Source organism: Chinchilla lanigera, unplaced genomic scaffold (genome assembly GCF_000276665.1).
Source record: "Chinchilla lanigera isolate Chin_1 unplaced genomic scaffold, ChiLan1.0 scaffold00051, whole genome shotgun sequence".
NCBI lineage: Eukaryota > Metazoa > Chordata > Mammalia > Rodentia > Chinchillidae > Chinchilla > Chinchilla lanigera.
The window spans coordinates 7,852,766-7,870,385 of NW_004955452.1; the positions used below are offsets into that span (position 1 = coordinate 7,852,766).

Consider the following 17,620-nt stretch of genomic DNA (forward strand, 5'->3'; position numbering starts at 1 on the left):
GCCCCCTCGCCTTCTGCCATAGCACTAATGCCTCCAGCTGGCTCTGGGCTGGGAAACCCTGAGCCTGTCCCGCCCTCCCCCCACCCCCCGCACTGTCCCCTCTTGCTGCTGCTGCTTCCTCATCTGACAAGTAAGTCCCTTCTGATCCCTGCCTCCTCATCTTCCACGCCAAATACTGCAATTTGGTGCAAGAGAATGAACTCCAGGCAGGAGCCAGTACACCTCCCAGGACATGTACCCAGCCCTGGCGAGAATCCAGGGCAGAATGGTTTGGAATGGGCTAACTCTGACCCACAAGATCAAGAGAGGAGGACTGCTGTAAAGGTGGTTATTGTTAGTAAGAGTAGACTTTTGGGAGCCACCGGAGCTGGTTATTGGTCAAGCAGTCAAGCTACTTCGGTATTGAAAAAGGCACCCTGCCAGACAATTACAGTCGTTAGTCGCTAGGCAACATTCCCCCCCATGATACTAACTTTGCAAGTGTATAAAATAAACGCCCCTACTGTTGAATTCAGTCCTCTTGCTCATCAGGCAAGAGGTAACTCCACCTGACCCCAGCTATCGTCTCTTGTCTCCATTTTCTATATCCTCTCACTGTTTTCTCCTGGGGACCACGGAGAGACAAACGACTTCCACAGTAGACCTGCTTATTGTTCACAATAGTAGTAATTTGGGTGTGAGATTAGTGAATGTTTCCTATGTGTCAGGCACTGTAACAAGCTCTGTATTTGTATTGCCTCACTTATCTCCTCCATAACTCTTTTTTTTTCAGTATTTAAAAAAATTTTTTTTGGTACCGGGAATCAAACTCAGGACCTTGCAGTTGCCAGGTAGGTGCTTGTGCTGCTGAGCTATACCCCTGGCCCTCTCCTTCATAAATCTATAAAATAAGCATTACTTCTTTTTTTAGCATTACTTCTTAGCAGATGAGGAAACTGAGGCTAGGAAAACTTGAGATACTTATCCAAGGTCATATAACTTGCATAAGGCAAACTCAGTGTTTGAATCCCCAAGTCTATATAAAGTCTGCATAAGTCTCTCTTTTTCGGTACCAGGAATCGAACTCGGGACCTCGTGCTTGCCAGGCAGGCAGTTGTGCCACTGAGCTGTATCCCCAGCCCTTGCATAAATCTTAATCACAGAATTTCACCTCCTAGTCCCCAAAGACATATTCCTGCCACTTATTCCTGTGCCATCTTTCTTGGGCACTATCTACATGCTAGTGCATTCTTGCTTTCTTTTTTCTTTTTGTGAGACAAGGGCTCACTATGTAGTGCAGGCTGGCCTTGAACTCACAGTGATCCTCCTGCTTCAGCTTCCCGAGTGCTGTGATCATAAGCGTGTGCCACCATGCCCCCCTGCTCTAGTGCATTCTTTTTTTTTTTTGTCTTTTTGAGACAGGGTCTTGCTATGCAGTTCAGGCTGGCCTTGAGCTCACTTTGTAGCCCAGGCTGGCCTTGAACTTGTAATGATCCTCCTGCCTCAGCCTCCCGAGTGCTGGGATTACAGGCATATGCCACCACGCCGGGCTTCCAGTGCATTCCTTTTTTTTTTTGTTTGTTTGTTTTCTGGTACTGGGAATTGAACTCATAACCTTGCGCTTGCCAGGCAGGCGCTGTGCTGCTGAGCTAAATCCCCAGCCTCTTCTAGTGCATTCTTTCTAAATGATTTTAGCTACAAGTAACAGAAAACATGACAAGAAGTGGCTTCAACAAGAGACCCCGGAGTGGGTAAATTAGAGGCGCTCTACCTCGAGTTCCAGTAGAGGTGGTCTTCCGACAGCCCAGCAGCATCACCACACCCAAGGTTGTCATCTTCCCACTCTCTCGGCCTCACTGTACCAGCTTTTCCCTCTCGTGTTCATTGCTTCGTGGTTGCAAGATGCGTTCTGTAGCTTCAGGCATCATCCCAGCATCCCCAAGGGCAGGGACAAACCGTTCTCTCATGGTGCATTTCTATAATGGCCAGGGATGTGGAACATTTTCTCATGTATTTATTGGCCACTTGTACTTCTTCCTTTGTGAAGTGTTTATTCCTTTCACTTGCCATTTTTGATTGAGTCTTTTATTTGGGGGAAGATCTAATTATTTTGAGTTCTTTCTACATTCTGAATGTTAGTCCTCTGTCTGAAGAGCAGCTGGCCCGTCCCTCACTTTTGTACGTTGTCTTTTCACTCTGCTTGTTGTTTCTTTTGCTGTAAGAAGAATGTTTTTTATTGATATGGCCCCATTTGTTGATTCTTGGTATTATTTCCTATGCAACTGGGGTTCTATTCAGAAAGTCCTTGTTTATGCCTGTGACTTCAAGAGGTTTTCCTATGTTATCTTCCAGCATGTTAAGGGTTCCTATTTTAACGTTTAGTTCTTTGAACTATTTTGGTTTTAGGTTAGTACATGGTGAGAGGTAGGGGTCTAAATTCAACCTTCTGCCTGGGGATAGCCAGTTTCCTCAGCACCATTGGTGATAGACGCTGTCTTTCCTGTGTCTGTCCCTTTGTCAAAGATCAAATAGCTGAATGTGCGTGTGGTTGTGTCTGCGTTCTTTATTCTGTTCCATTGATCCCCGTGTCTGTTTTTACCAGTACCATGCTGCTTTTATCACTGTAGCTTTGTCATATAGCTCAAGTTTGGGATTGTGATACCTACTGCTTTGTTCTTGTTGCTCAGAGTTGCTTTAGCTATTCTGGGTGTCTTCTGGTTCCATATGAATTTTAGGGTTGTTTTCTTTAGTTCTGTGAGCAGTGCTACTGGAATTATTATTATTATTATTAAGACTGTGTTAAATCTGTGTATCAGTTTTGGAAATGTGATCATTTTGACTATATTGGTTCTGCCTATCCAGGGACAGGGGATATGCCTTTCATTTTCTACTGTCTAGTGTAATTTTTGTTGTAGCAATTTTTTACTTCCTTGGTAAGATTAATTTCTAAGTATTTGATTTTTCTTGATGCCATTATGAATGGTAGTTTCCTTAATATTTTAATTTTAATTAATTAATTATTTTTCACCATAGTGAAGATTCAATCTAGGGCTTTCACACTGATCTACATCCCTAGCCATATATATATATATATATATATAAAATTTATTTTTTTAAGACAAGGTCTTGCTCAGCTACCTGAGCTGGGGTTGTATTTGCAATTCTCCTGCCTCAGCCTTCTAAGTAGATGGGATTACAGACATATGCCACTATGCCTGGTGGACTTTGGTTCTTATCCTGGAAAAAATCCTTCTAGAGTTCCCTTTATACTTCATTAACCACATGTCTACTCCTGGACCAATCACTCATGCACAAAGTATATATTTTGATGCCTCCTGCTTCATAAATCACCCCAAAACCTACTGGCTTGACATGATCCCCCCATTTATTGTTGCTGTGAGTCTGTGGGTAGCTGGGTAGATCACTGGTCAGAGTTAGGCTTGGCTGATCTGGGCGTGCCTGTGGTCAGAGGCTGGCTCTGCTGGGGGCCGGCTTGTCTCCATGGCTTTATTGCTCACGTGTCGGGTGTTGGCTGGCTGTCAGCTGGGGTGTTGAGGTGACGGCATCGCATCCAGCAGATTAACCCAGGCCTGTTTCCATGGCAGCAGCAAGGTTCTTAGGGACTGAGTAAAGACTGCAAGGCCTCAGGCCTAGGTCTGAACTAGCACGCTGCCATCTTCTACCCCATTCCATTGGGCAAAGCAGGCCACAGTCTGGGCCAGGAACAAAATAGGAGAGACACCACTGCTTGGTAGGAGGGGTCACGAAGTCACATGTGAAGTGCACAGGTACAGAGAGAAATGAAGAATAAATTTTCGTGGTTTATTTAGACATGTTCATCTCTAGAGTCAAGGAAAGGCCCATCTCTTGTTCCCCAAATCAAGGGAACACCCTGTCCCATGAATGGGGGATACAATTGTAGGCAGTGACAGGGTGCTATGGTGTGGATATGGTTTTACTATGTCCTGTGTTGGAAGAGTGGTCCCCAGGGTTGTGACACTAGGAGGTGGTGTGGAGCCTTGAAGAGGTAGGGCCCAGTGGGAGGTTCTTAGGTCAGTCGGGGGTGCTGGCCTCTACGAGAGGGTTGGTATGAAACCCTGGTCCCACCCGCCCCTCTGGCTGCCTGTTCGGAGATGTAATTGTTTGCTTTCATACCTGCTCCCATCACTGCCATCTGTCATGATGTGACAAAGTGGAAGGCCCTCGCCAGAGTAAGCTAGTGCCAAAGCCATGCCATTGAACCCCCAGAACTAGGGGCTAAACAATTCTCTCTCTCTTTCTGTGTGTCTGTCTGCCTGGTTGTCTGTTGGTATGAAATCCAAGGCCTCATGCATACTAGGAGAGTACAGCGCCACTGAGCGACATCTCTAGCCCAATAACCCTCTTCTCTATCTATCTATCTATCCATCTATCTACCTATACATCATCTATCAATCTATAATTTATTTTTGCAGCACCAGAGCTTGAACTCAACACCTTATACACACTAGACAAGCACTCTGCAACTGAACTATACCTCAGCCTTCTTTCCCTAATAAGTAGCTTGCTTCAGCTATTTTGTTATAGTATGCATATAGTATGCATCAGACTGGGGCAAAACAGCTTCCTGGGGGGCGCTGTGTGTGCGCTGCTCTTGGGTGCAGAGCTAGAAGTCTTTGTACAGGTAAAGGGAAGTGTTGCAGCGCCAATGTTTCCAAGTCTCCATTCTTCTGAAAAGATCAGTTCTCATCTTTTTTTTTCAGTGTCAGGAATCAAACTCAGGACCTTGTACTTGCCAGGCAGGCGCTTTACCGCTGAGCTAGATCCCCAGCCCCTCATCTGTCTTTTGTTGATGCCTGAGCTAGGCCTTACAACAGTTCCTCTAACAGGTATGTGCATTTTTTCCACGACACGCAGATGTAAAACCCAATTAAAAATAAACTAACTGGACTCTGCCTTTGCTCCATCAGCTGAGTTGTGGGAAAATCTAACCTCAGTCCCTGGAGAGTGGGGCTGGGGTTGACCCGGTCCAACTGCTTCATCTCAGGAAGCATGGAAGGGAGACTTCTAGTATTCCACCCATCAAAGTCACCCTTGAGTGATTTGTCCAGGGTCCACTCAAAAGCAGGAGGTCGTCTCTGCTCCACTGACCCTGAAATTGCCGCAGACTTTTCCAGGGCGCTTCCCACCCGTCAGTCTTTCCTCGAGGAACTTTAGCACTTCTCCCTCTTCCCCTTCTAGGGAACCCAACTGTCTGGCCTGCCTTTGGCCACTCTCCACTTCCATTCATTCCCTTCTCCTTTGGGCAGACTCCGGCCTCCCCGCAACGCTTGGATGAGGTGGTTGCCCAGGGACCAGGGACCCGACTACACTGCCAGGAGAGCGCTACGCCCCTACGGAATGACAACAAGTGATTGAAACTAACGTGGAGGGGCGGGGAGGAAGTGGCATCTCAGTTGAGACAGATGGCAGTGTTGGAGTGGGCTAGGAGACAGAGGGCCGGGGGGACGCGGTGGCACGTTACACGCTGGGGACCACAGCTAACACATACCCAGCCCCGTCTGTAAGCCTGGTGCTGTAAAGTGGGTATGTTCCTCTTTCTCACTTTGTGAATGAAAGTGGATTCGTAAAACTGACCAAAGTAACTCGGGCCTGAGGTCATGCATTCAGCAAGGGGCTGAGCCGAGATTTCAAATCCAAACAGTCTGATGCCAAAGTCCTCTTCTTGATCCCTGGAGGTGAGAGAAGCCACTTATTGGAAAACCACGGTTTATTCTGGCTGGACCACAGCGTGGGAAGGGGAAGGCTTACAAGAGGCCTGTGAGACAGAGAGAGGCGAAAGTAAAGTCTGCTGTAGCTGTGTAAATGCTTGAAAGCTGTAAACCTGGAGGCAGGGAGGTCATTTCCCTGGCTATTTCAGTCGTTTCAGCAAAAAATGATGGCGTGTCAGAGGTGGAGGCAGTAGTAAGAGTAAAAGCAACGGGAGGATGCATGGGATGTAAAGGACGAACAGACGGCGTGGTGATTAAAGGTGGGGAGAGGGACAGGGCGAGCGTGAAGAACGATTCTCAGATTTGTAGCTTGAACAAGCGGATGGATGGAACCAACTCTATTTCTCTTGCCCATTTGCTGTGTGACCTTGGGGATCTCACCCCAGCTCTCTCGATGATAACGAAACCTGACCTCCCCACACAGCCGGATGGTGTCAAGGTAAGATGAAGTCATCAGTCTGGAATTGCTTTGGAAAGTCGGAAGTGCTTTGCAGATGTAAGTGGTTATTATTTTATGGTTATCGTTACAGTCCTCCTCCCTTCTGGGCTCTGGCGGATGGAGGCGGACTGAGAGACATCCCAGGGGAGCCGCCGAGGCAAGACGGCTCTGTATTTCCATCAGGCAGATCTGTCTCTCTGGCAGGTGGGAGCCGCGTTCCCACGTACTAAATTGTTAATAGCTTCCCCAGGGAGTTCCTTTCTGCTCTGCCTCCTTCAGTGATTTCTGTTTCTCTACTGCTGACGCCTTCTCATCCCCTGGGTTGGCCCGGGATTTCCCATCTGGTTCGGTTTTTTCCCCTAAAGTCAGGGATGGGGACAAACCCCAAGCAGAGCCCAAACTTCAGCACTCCAGGCCCGGACAGCTGGATCTACTCTGTGTTGGAGTGGGGTGGGACCCACGAGTCTCCTGAGCTCCAGGGGATCTTACCTGGCACACTGGGGGAAAACTGCTGACCCGAGGCAGTGAGCATGGCTTGGGGACTTTCTCGTCTTTGTTCTGGGAGGCCACAGGGCAGGAGTCAAGGCACTGGCTGTGGGAGTCACACAGGCCTGGAGTGTGCGTGGAGCCAGCTGAACAGGAAAGAGCAGAGAAGCTCATGCCTACAGGGCTGCTGAGGACGGAATGAATAATCCCGCAGGCATTTGGCCCAGGGCTACTCTTCATACGTCACCAACAGGACTGTATGTGAGTCTGTGACCGCAAACAGGAGATTCCCTTTAAAGAGGTATAGGCTGGAATGCTCACAGGCACGGGAGAGCTATCACTTCATATGGTCCCCTCAGCCACACAGGGGAGTGGCCCCAGGATCCCCTTTGGACACCACCATCCATGGATGCCCTTGTATAGAATGGAGTAATGCTTGCCTATAACCTACATGTGTTCTTCTGTATACTTTATTATTTTTTTGTTTTTGTTTTTATTTTTTCTGAGACAGGGACTTGCTATGTAGTCCAGGCTGCCCTCAAACTCACTATGTAGTCCTGGCTGGCCTTGAACTCACAGTGATCCTCCTGCCTCAGCCTTCTGAGTGCTGGGATTATAGGTGTGCTCCACCACACCTGGACTCCTCAACACTTTAAATCACCTCTAGATTTGTTTATAATATCTAATAACAATGTAAATGCTACCTAAATAGTTGTTATACTTTATTATTTAGGGAATATTGATTAAAAAAAAAAGTCTGTACATGTTCAGTACAGATGCATTTTCTTTTTGCTCAGGACTCTGCACCGAGCTAGGTCTCCAGCTCTTTCTCCATTTTTTATGTTGGGATGGGGTCTCGCTAAGTCTCTAAGTTGCCCAGCTGACTCATTTTATGGCACTCCTGCCTCAGCCTCACAGAGTGCTGGAGGCACAGGCATGTGTTGCCACACACGGCTTAGATACATTTCTTTTTTAAAGATATTTGTGACCCACAGTTGGTTGAATCCAAGGATTTAGAACCTATGGATCTGAATGTTTTCTTTGGGGGGCAAAGCGTTGGGGATTAAACCCAGGGCCTGGTGCATGTGAGCTAAGTGCTCTGCCACTGAGCTACACCCTGGCCCTGGCTGTCCTAACGGGAAGCCCCTGTGGGGGCTCTGCAGAGGCCTCTTGAGATGTCTAACATGAGAGCAATTCATGTGAGCTTGTCATGTGTGTTTTCTCAGCAATTGTTTCATTCATGTCCTTGGCCATTTACATTGCTTTCAGATTTTTTTTTTTTTATACTAGGGATTGAACCTTCATGCTGAACTACTTCCCCAGCTATCCCTTTATTTTTCAAATACAGGGGATTTAAGTCAGGGCCTTCACAGCCCTCCTCCTTTTTTTTTTTTAAGACAAGATCTCACTGTGTTGTTTAGGCTGCCCTTGTGCATCACCATACCTGGTTTAGATAGCCCTAGCTAGCCAAGCCTTAAACTCATGCTGATCCTCCTGCCTCAGCCTCCCATGTGCTGGGATGACAGGTGTGCACCACCACCTCTGGTTTCCTTTTTATTTTTTGAGACAAGGTCTTGCTTAAATCGCTAAGTTGCCTAGTCTGGGTTTGAACTTGCAATCCTTCTGTCTCAGCTTCCCAAAGTGCTAGGAGTACAGGTGTGCACCTGGCTCATAACTTCTTGATTGTGAGTGCTTTTAAGGGAGCCACGGTTTTACTCACCCCATGGTTTAGCAGCTCATGCCCCTGTAGCCTTTCTTGACTGGCAGAGCATCTGTTATCTCACCAGTTCTGCTACCAGTGTCACCCCTCTCCACATTATAGAAAGGTCAGAGAGGTTAAGGACCTTCACCATCTGCTATGTGTGTGTGTGGGCACTTGGGACTGAATGCAGGGCCTTTGCACTAAGCTACATCCTCAAACTTTTTTTTTTTTTTTAAAGATAGGGTCTTTCTAGTGGTCGAGGAGATAGCTCAGCAGCACAGCCCCTGCCCGGCAAGGTGCGAGGTCGTGAGTTCGATTCCCGGTACAGAAAAAAAAAAAAAAAAGATACACTCTTCCAAAATCACTAAATTGCCTAGGTTGCCTCAGTTTTTGACCTTCTGCCCCAGCACCCCAGATTACTGGGCTTACAGGTGTGTACCACCAACAACAACTCTTTTTCTGCCTTTTGCCTCCACCAGAGCTTTCTGCCACAGCGTCTCTATCAAGGAGGGGTTAAAACAATCTTGCAATGCAATTGGACAGCAACAACAGGCCCAAAACCTTTCAGAATCATGAGGTTGGGCTGGGAGAGGAGATGGAGGCAGAGAAAGCAGTAAACTCTGGATGGTAGGTTGGAACCAACAGGCGAGGCCCCCAAATGTAATGCCAAGGAAAAATGGCAGACTCGCTGGGTGATCACCGACAGCCAAGGTGTAGGAGGCAGTGGGGGTGGGAATTAACATTTCATTTCCAAACAAAATGTGATAGAGAATCTACTAGGGGTGATCCAAATACACAGTGAATATTAGAATTTTTAAAACTTCTTACCTGTAGAAGACACATTGGCATTAATTCCCTTTAAAATATTCCCTCTTGCCCTGAACACTCATCCCATCATCCCTGACACTTCTGAAGCAATTCTGGAAGTCCCCTTTCGTGAATATCTTTATGGGATGATCAAAATACAGTGAATGCTCCTGCTGAGTACCATCCACCAGAAAGGCAGGCTCATAGGAACATTACGCTGTGCCCTCATCCACCTTATTCACAAGACTTGGTGAAACTTCTGGTACTTCCCCAAAGTTAAAATGACAGTGAAAGGTAAATATTTCTTAAGTGATTCAAGATATCAAGGCAAAAAAAAAAAAAAAAAAAAAGATATCAAGGCAGTCACAATGGCACAGCTGAAGATGCTCATGAAAGAGGACTTCTGGAACTGTTCTATTTATTTATTTATTTATTTATTTATTTTCTGAGACAGGGTCTCATATGTTGTTCAGGCTGGCCTTGAACTCACTATGTAGCCCAGGCTGGATTCAAGCTCATGGATATCCTCCTGCCTCAGCCTCCCAAGTGCTGGGATTACAGATGTGCACTACCACACCCAGTTGGAACTGCTTTAAAAAGTGGCAAGAAAGATGAGATAAATGTCTGTGAAGTGACGGGAGTATTTGGAGGGGGATTAATGACTATGTGTCTTTTACTGTTATAAATTTTAAAAATTTAAACATTGTTGTGGCTTGTACCTAGATGTCCCTCAAAGCCTCATGTGCTCATAGGTGGGGTTTTTTGGAGGTGACTGGATCATAGGTGTGTGAATGTGGATGAAGTGTGTGATACTGGGATTAAGGGTGTGTGGTACTAAATTAGTCCACTGATTGGAATTAGCATAGTTCTGGGTGTGGATAATGGCACCAATCAGTAGGTTTATATCCTGGATGGAATATAACGGGAAAGAGGAAAGGCAGGCTTGTTGCTGTTGTTTTCTGCTTTGCTGTCACCTGCCTGCTTGCTATGAACTGTTTCTCCTCTGCAATGCTCCTCTGCCGTGCTATCCTGCCTTGGAGCCAGCTGACTGTGGACTGAACCTCTACAAACTGTGAGCTAAAATAAACCTTTTCTCCTTTAACTTGGGGTGTTGGGTATTTTGTCCCAGCAAAAGAAAAATGGCTTAGACATATACACAGCATATTTTTTCAATGACACTTCATATTATGCAAAGGGCTTTATTAGCATATAAGAATTTTCAGGTCTCTATTGGGCTATACTTGCTCTGTCTCCTTCATCAAAATGTGAGTCTACCCAGGTTCAAACTGAGTTTCTTTATTTAGTTGCTCATCAACTGAACAGGGGCTGTAGCAAGTTAGGGGTTCAGAGGTGCACAGGAGCAGTTGTAAAAGTGATGCACAAACTCAAGTCCTGACACAAAGCAACATGTGGGAATTATGGTGCATGATGCTAGGAGAACAGATAACAAGCAATGTGGCTTAGTTGGAGGTAGTATGATGGGGGTCAGTTGTGGAGGACCAGGTGGGTGACTCTCCTTGAAAGAGGACCAATTGTCTGCATTTTGACTGAGCCTGACCCTATTTCCATGATATGTACAGAGCTGGCTAAGATTTTTCCTTGTCCCTTCAACTGGCTTTAAACAATGCATATCGGTCTAGCCCAGGTGCTGATGGTAATCTTTGGAGATGGCAGGCATGTTTCCCTGGACCCCCTGTTGTTCCACATGCGAGCCAGGATGAGGTGGGACATAGAGCCATTGATCCAGGATGTTGGCTGGGATCGAGCCTTGGGATAGAGGCTATGACTTCCTGGGGCTTCAAAGATTGCACATCAGAGCTGAAGCACCGACCCCAAAACATTAGACACTACCTCCATTGTGTTATGCGGATTACGCTTTCTGCATGTCCTTCTCTCTGCATATGGCAGAGATGATGTCAGGCCTCCTCCCTAGCCCAGCTCATGGCGCTCACATATTTCCCGCCACTTGCACAGTCTCTCATCCTCAAGCCACTCCCTTCTTCACAAATGAATAAAACCTGGGTTCGGTCCTGGGTACAGGCCTTTGTTCTGGATGGCCATCATCATGGCTGGACTTAGGACCCCTTGGCTCCCCGTAACTACAAATATGCCTTAGTGTCTTTATTCTCACCATGGATTGCACTGAAAGTGGTAGTTTAGAATTAACTCACTAGAATTCCAATAACTCTTCATGGGATGACAAATGTAAATTTCCTGTGTCTCAGTGAGGACTGGGAAGGGCTCTATATGGTCAGTAAAGGTTTTAGGAGGAATTGATATTTAAGCTGAAATTTCAGGGATAAATATCGATAGCATTTCTGGGGAAGCAGCTGGGCCTTCCAAATGGAAGGAATAGATGTGCAAATGTCCTGAGGTAGGAAAACACTTCTTGTTGGAGGGTAGGAAGGGGGCCAGAATTCCAACAAAGTTGCCATTCTCCTCCCTGTCCAAATTTCCTATCCCTGGCAATAGAACAATCTCCAAGTACACCAGGCCTTTTGGAACATGGGGGACAGTCATATGGGCTTGTGACCACAGCAAAGCTCTTAGGTCTGAGACAGTTGCATGGGAAAGCCTTTGAGTTGGGGTGGGGTTTGCCGGAGCTGGTGGAAGGGCTCGAACAGGTGCTGAGGAGGATGGAAAGGATGGTCAGAAGGGGGAGCCTGGAAATTCTGGCTTTGCTCTTTCTGGGAAAGTGTAAGAGCCTCGATAGGTGACATGCCAGAGTGTGATGTGAATTAGAGGTGCTTGTCTAGCCCCTCAAAGAGCAAGCGCATTGCCTCAGAGCAAGACCTTGGGAACCCCAGTGTTGCCCCACCCCCATCCCCTTTAGGATCTTTGCCATTCAAACAACATTCCTTTAGCACCCTGTTATGGTTTGCGTCTGGATGTTCCCCCAAAGCTACATACAGTCATGGGGAGGGCTTCTAGGGTTTATGATTGATTCACGGTCCAATGTTGGAATGATGGATGTGAGCACTACACCTGCCCTGGGGCAGGTAGTTTGCATACAGTGTAAGGGAGGAAAAGAGGCTGCTTACCACAGCTCCTCCCTTTTGCTGCTGTTGCTTTTGCTGTTTTCCACAGCCATGAACTGTTGCCCACTGCTGTGTGCCACTCTGCCTTGGAGCCAGCCAACATGGACTGAAACCTCCACAAACTGTGAACTAAATAAACCTTTCCTTCCTTAATTTTGGGCATCAGGTATTTTGTCTCAGCAAGGAGAGGAAAGTAACCAAGACACACCCACTCTGACCCTAGCCCTCCCCTGGGTACAGGGACCTATCAGGCCTGGCTTTTCCAAGAAGGAGTTTTTTCAAGTTCAGATAGAAATAGTTACCACACAGTGCCAAGTGGCAATTTTCTTGCCTGAGAAATTCGACAGTCGTAATAGGATCTACTCCAAAGTGTTGATGCTTGGACAAAGTATTTATCACAGTGCCTGGGGGAAAGCCAAGCTTGGTAGAGACGATGCTCTGGACCAGCTGGGCACCCCAGTGATCTGGCTGTGGTTCTGGCCTGCTCAGGTCAAGGACAGGTTATGAGGAGGATAAGTTAGCCAAGCTGCCCTTCCATGTGCTCCTAGGCAGCCAGAGTGGTCTTAAGGTGGCCTTCATGACCGTGCTCCATCCTGTTCTCCCTCCACACGTGCTGTCTCCTCTCTCTGGCTTCCTCCCGCCTCTTGGATCACACATCCTTGCAGATGTGGTCCCTTCCTCTGGAACACTTCTTTCCTTGTTTCTTCTCTAAGTTGGTCCCTCTCCAGCTTCATACCTAACCTTAGGTGTCATTTCCTCGGGAAACTGTCCTGACCTCTGGGTTGCATAGACCCTGCCCCTTTCCAAAACTTGAACTGTTATTTCCTAGTGTGATTTTAGAACTGATGTCTTTCTCCCCTACGGGGATGCAAACCCCCAAACCGTCATCAGGTTTTGAGCACCAGTGGGCCCAGTAGGACCTGGCTTTCACATTAGGCACCGTGAGTATTTGTGGAGTGAACGAATGGGGAGCAAAAAAGCATGGCTAATGGATCTTTATAGAGCACTTACTATATACACAGCTTTTTTTCTTTAGGGGAGTGTTTTAGGTTTACCATATTTATTACTGAACCAGCCTAACAGTCCTGAGCTTAGAAACAAATGAGAAAGTCTGATTCTCAATAAAACACGTCCCGCTGTGCAGACAGGGGTGGCCTCTTTCTGAGCTAGGTATGGTGAACCGGAAGTGACCTTGGCACCGCAGAACTCCGTGCGCCACCTCCTGTGCGATTATTCCTCATAGACCCAGCTTGGTTCTCCCCCAGGCTCTCCTCTTAGAGTAGATCCTGACTTTGTCACCAGTTTATCCGAATCCGTTGGGGAAATGGGACAATTTTGCTTTTGGATCTTGGCCAGGCACTGCCTGATTCTGAAAGTCCTGTGAGAAAACCTGGTAAAGAGCAGGTACACACGCACCGGGACAGTGCGAACAGGGGAAGGCAGCCGAGTTCTTGACTCGCATTATCTAAACCTCCCCAGTAACCCTCGGAGGGAGGTGGAGATGTTTTCCTCGCGGGGAAACGCAGCATGCATTGCCTTGCTCAAGGTTACTCTGCTCATTAGGAGGCGGCAGGCGGGAGGCGGGAGGCGGGAGGCGGGAGGCGGGATTCACATTCGGAGTCCTCTGACTCCAAAGGAGCAAGGGGGCGGGAAGGTGAGTCCAGATTGGGATGGGGGCGCTTTCGAGCCCGCACGGCAGAACCAGGGAAGGAGCGGGTGGCTCCCTGGCCCCGCTCCAAGCCGGTGGTGCAGCGCCCGCCCCCGGTCGCGGGCGCAGACGGGAGGCCGCCTCCGGACCACGTGGTGCGCGCGGCGGGCGCGTCCGAGGAGCCCGCAGCGGCTCCTGGCTCACACTGCTCGGGCTTGGAGAGCGGGCGGTCGCTGTGGGCAAGGCCGGTGCGGGCGACAGGGCAGGGGGAGGAGCGCGGACAAAGCCCGGCGGCCTGAACGCTGCCGGCGGCGGCGTCGGGGCCGCAGCTCGGCCCTTCGAGCGCCTCTCGCTCCGGTCCCTGCGCCCAGGGCGCACGGTGGAGAGGGACGCGGCGCTGGCCGCCATGGAGCCGGCCCCTTCTGCGGGCTCCGAGCTGCAGCCCCCGTTCCTCCCCAACGCCTCGGATGCCTACCCCAGCACCTTCCCCAGCGTGGGCGCCAATGCGTCGGGGCCGCCGGGGGCACGGAGCGCGTCGTCCCTCGCCCTGGCTATCGCCATCACCGCGCTCTACTCGGCCGTGTGCGCCGTGGGGCTGCTGGGCAACGTGCTCGTCATGTTTGGCATCGTCCGGTGAGTCCGCTGCGGGCCGACGCCGCGGGTCTGGACCCCGAGGTGCGGGTGGGGAGCACGGATTTGGCACCTGGACCCCGGGCTCTTTGGGCCCCATACCACCAGTAGGTTGCCTGGGTCCCCGCGGGAAGGCCCCTTCCTTTGAGAGGGGACGCAGGAATGTGTCTCGGCTGTGGTGTGTGATCGTGCTTGAGCTAGCCTAACCAACACTCCATCATGTTGGCGTCCCCTCGCTTCCTCGTCAGGGCTGTGGGACAGTTTGGCAACAGTTTTGTGTCTGTCACTGGGAGTGTGTTGTTTGTGACAGGACGTGCGTGGTCCTCACACGAAACCGGGGGGAGAGGCTCTCAGTGTCTTGGGGGTTGGAGGGAGACGGCTGAGTGTGGGCCCTGGGAGGAAACCGGAACAGGACAGGGCTGTGTGTCTGCAGCAACCCTTCGGGGCACTAGTCGTCTGTCGGGATCTCTGCCGGTGTGTGCGTGTCCCATACCGTCGTTTTGTGTGAGAATGTGAAAATATGACTGCTGGTTTTTTTTTTTTTCTCAAACCTCTGAAACCCCAGCGGGAAGGGACCTCCAGAGTGGCTTTGGGCACGTCCCTCTGGGCAGTGGTGGCCAGCGGAGAGCCCTGGGTTTCTGGACACGCAGTGGGCACTGGCTCTGGGTCGGCGGGTCAGTCCTCTCTTCCCTTCCCCAGTGACCATCTGGTCAGGAGCTCAGTATGATCCTCAGGGGCCTGAGCTCTTCCTCACAAACGCCTCCTGCAGCTTTCTCTCACCTTCCAAACCTTTTTTTTCCCTCCCCTGCAAGGGAGCAGTGGTCGGTTTGGGAGGAGTGGGATGTGCTTTCAGCCCTCGAGGTGAGGCTCTCTTCCTGGTGTCTGTGGACAGTGCTGGGGTCAGCTTGCGTTGTTAACTTCCCCACCTTGTCCCGCTTCACACGTACCCACCGGCTCAGACGTGGGCAGAAAGGCTTGAGAGGAAACTGCCATCCTTCAACAAGAAGGGCGCCTGGGTATTTGCTGCTTGCTGGAAGTGGGTGTTGCATGCTGGCTGACCAAGGACACAGTCCTGAAGTTCTCCAGGCTGTGGGACCAGCATGGACTCAGAGACTGGAGATGTAAACTGTGAGCTTCGGTCACAGCCCAGTCCCCGAGGCCCAGGTCCATTCCCCTTGTCCCACCTCCTTTCTGCCTCAGTTTCTCTGTTGAGGAATGGAGAGCCAATCTTGACTAGAAAGTGTGACTTCCACAGTGTGGGGTCTATGTAGGCAGAATCCGGCATGCTGGCTGGTGGAATGCAATGTGTAGGTCTCAGGGGGCTTTCGCCTTGACGGCCTTTGCTTCCCCAGAAAGAGTAGAGGGGATTGGGGTGTCGTTTGGTGGCAAAGCACTTGTCTATTTTGTGCAAGGCTCTGAGTTCCATCCCCAGCATTCAAACAGAGAAAAAAAGAAAAAAGGAGCAGAAGGTACAAGACTTTCTTGTGCTTTCAGTGACTCATCAGCCACAGTGGGAAGATTTCCTCGGGTAGAGGAAGGGTTGATCTTTGCTTGTGTGTTTGTCAGTGCTTCCCCACTCTGTAGGCTTCAAGTTCAGCAGACCTGAGTATTCATCCCCGCTCTGTCACAAACTGGCTCTGCGGTTTGGGCAAATCTCAGCCTCATTGAACCTCAGTTATTTCATCTCTAGAATGGGGTGATAACAGAATCCTCTTCAGTAGGGTAATTGTGAGGTGTCAGTGAGAGAACGTATACAGTGCAGCTGGTGTGCTGCCGGGAGCCGGTAAAAAGGAAGCTGTCTGTACAATGAAGAAAAGGAATTTTCTAAATCCTGCAGAACCCAGTGCCGATGAAAGCGGGGAGGATGAGGGAGGCGCTTGCTCTAAACTGGACCCAAGAATCCCTCTGATTCAGAGAGTTCCAGGTTCCTGGCCTGAGCTTTCTCTAGGGGAGCTCCCGGAGCGCCAGTCTGGGAGAAGCTGAGCACCAGTGCGCTCCCATTTCCAGCCTTCTCCTCAGGGCCCCTGGTGCCGGCTGATGAACACAGCTTCCCCATTACCACCAAGCAAGGCGAGGGCCTCTCACTTCTCAGTGTTCCCTCTGGGGAGGCTCTGGGCTCAGCCTGCTAAGTGCATTTCCCAACCAACCTTCTGAAAATCACAGTGTCAAGTGAATGCAAATCACGTAGCTGGCTCCGTAGGTCCCCAGCTGCTAAGACATTTCCCTGACCAACCATCTGCAGGATAACTGTCTGGATCTGAATGATTGAATCCTCAGCCAAAACCTGTACAGTGACCATTAGGGTCATCATGATCATCATTCTTTCCATTTTATAGATAGAACGAGGAACCTGCAGCTTGGAGAGAGGCAGAGTGATCAGTGCTTGGGTACCACAGCCAGCTCCAGACCCAGAGCTAGAACCCTGGTCTTGTGAATCCAGGTCCAGAACTTTTTTCCAGAGCTGCCTTGGGTAAGGCTCAGGCAAAGCAATGCATGAAGAAAGATGCAGAATCTTGTCCCATCTCCAGTCTTAGACTTTTCAGAGCGTGATGGAGACCTGAAGACTGTGACCCTGTCTATTATTCAGCTGGTGCATTTTAGTCTTTTTGTTTTTTTTTTTCTCTGTCTCTTTTTTTTGAGACAGGGTCTCCCTATGCAGTTCAGGCTGGCCTTGAGCTCACTTTGTAGCCCAGGCTGGTCTCGAACTCACAATGATCCTCCTGCCTCAGCCTCCCGAGTGCTGGGATTACACGTGTGCGCCACCATGCCTGGCTCTAGCCGGTGCATTTTAGACTGCTGTCCTGCAGGAAGGGAGAGGATGGGGCTGAGAGGCTGGCTTTGGACAGGGCAGCCGTTTTGAGGCTCAGGTGCTGGGAAAGTCCCTGGAGCAGTGGGAAGCAGGCAGGAAAGGATGGAGAGAAAAGCTCTTGTTGCCCATAGGGGCTCCTTGAGTTCTGGTCTGTGATTCCTTTTTTTTTGGTTTTTCTCCGGTACCGGGAACCGAACTCATGACCTTGCGCTTGTCAGGCAGGCGCTTTTGCCGCTGAGCTAAATCCCCAGCCCCTGTGATTCCTTAATACCCAAATAAATGAGTTGGTGAATTGATTGATTGATTTTTTTTTTTTTTTTTTTTTTTTTTTT

At 49.3% G+C, this 17,620-nt stretch overlaps 1 protein-coding gene across 1 annotated transcript in view; it reads left to right on the top strand.

The window, feature by feature from the left end:
- Positions 1-14,024: 14,024 nt before the first annotated feature.
- Positions 14,025-17,620, top strand: part of Oprd1 (opioid receptor, delta 1) — a 46,610-nt gene continuing 43,014 nt past the window's right edge. Inside the window, exon 1 of the mRNA XM_005394969.2 lies at positions 14,025-14,482. Within this exon, the coding sequence (XP_005395026.1) occupies positions 14,256-14,482 (227 nt within the window). The 5' untranslated portion in view covers positions 14,025-14,255. The remainder of the gene's footprint in view (positions 14,483-17,620) is intronic.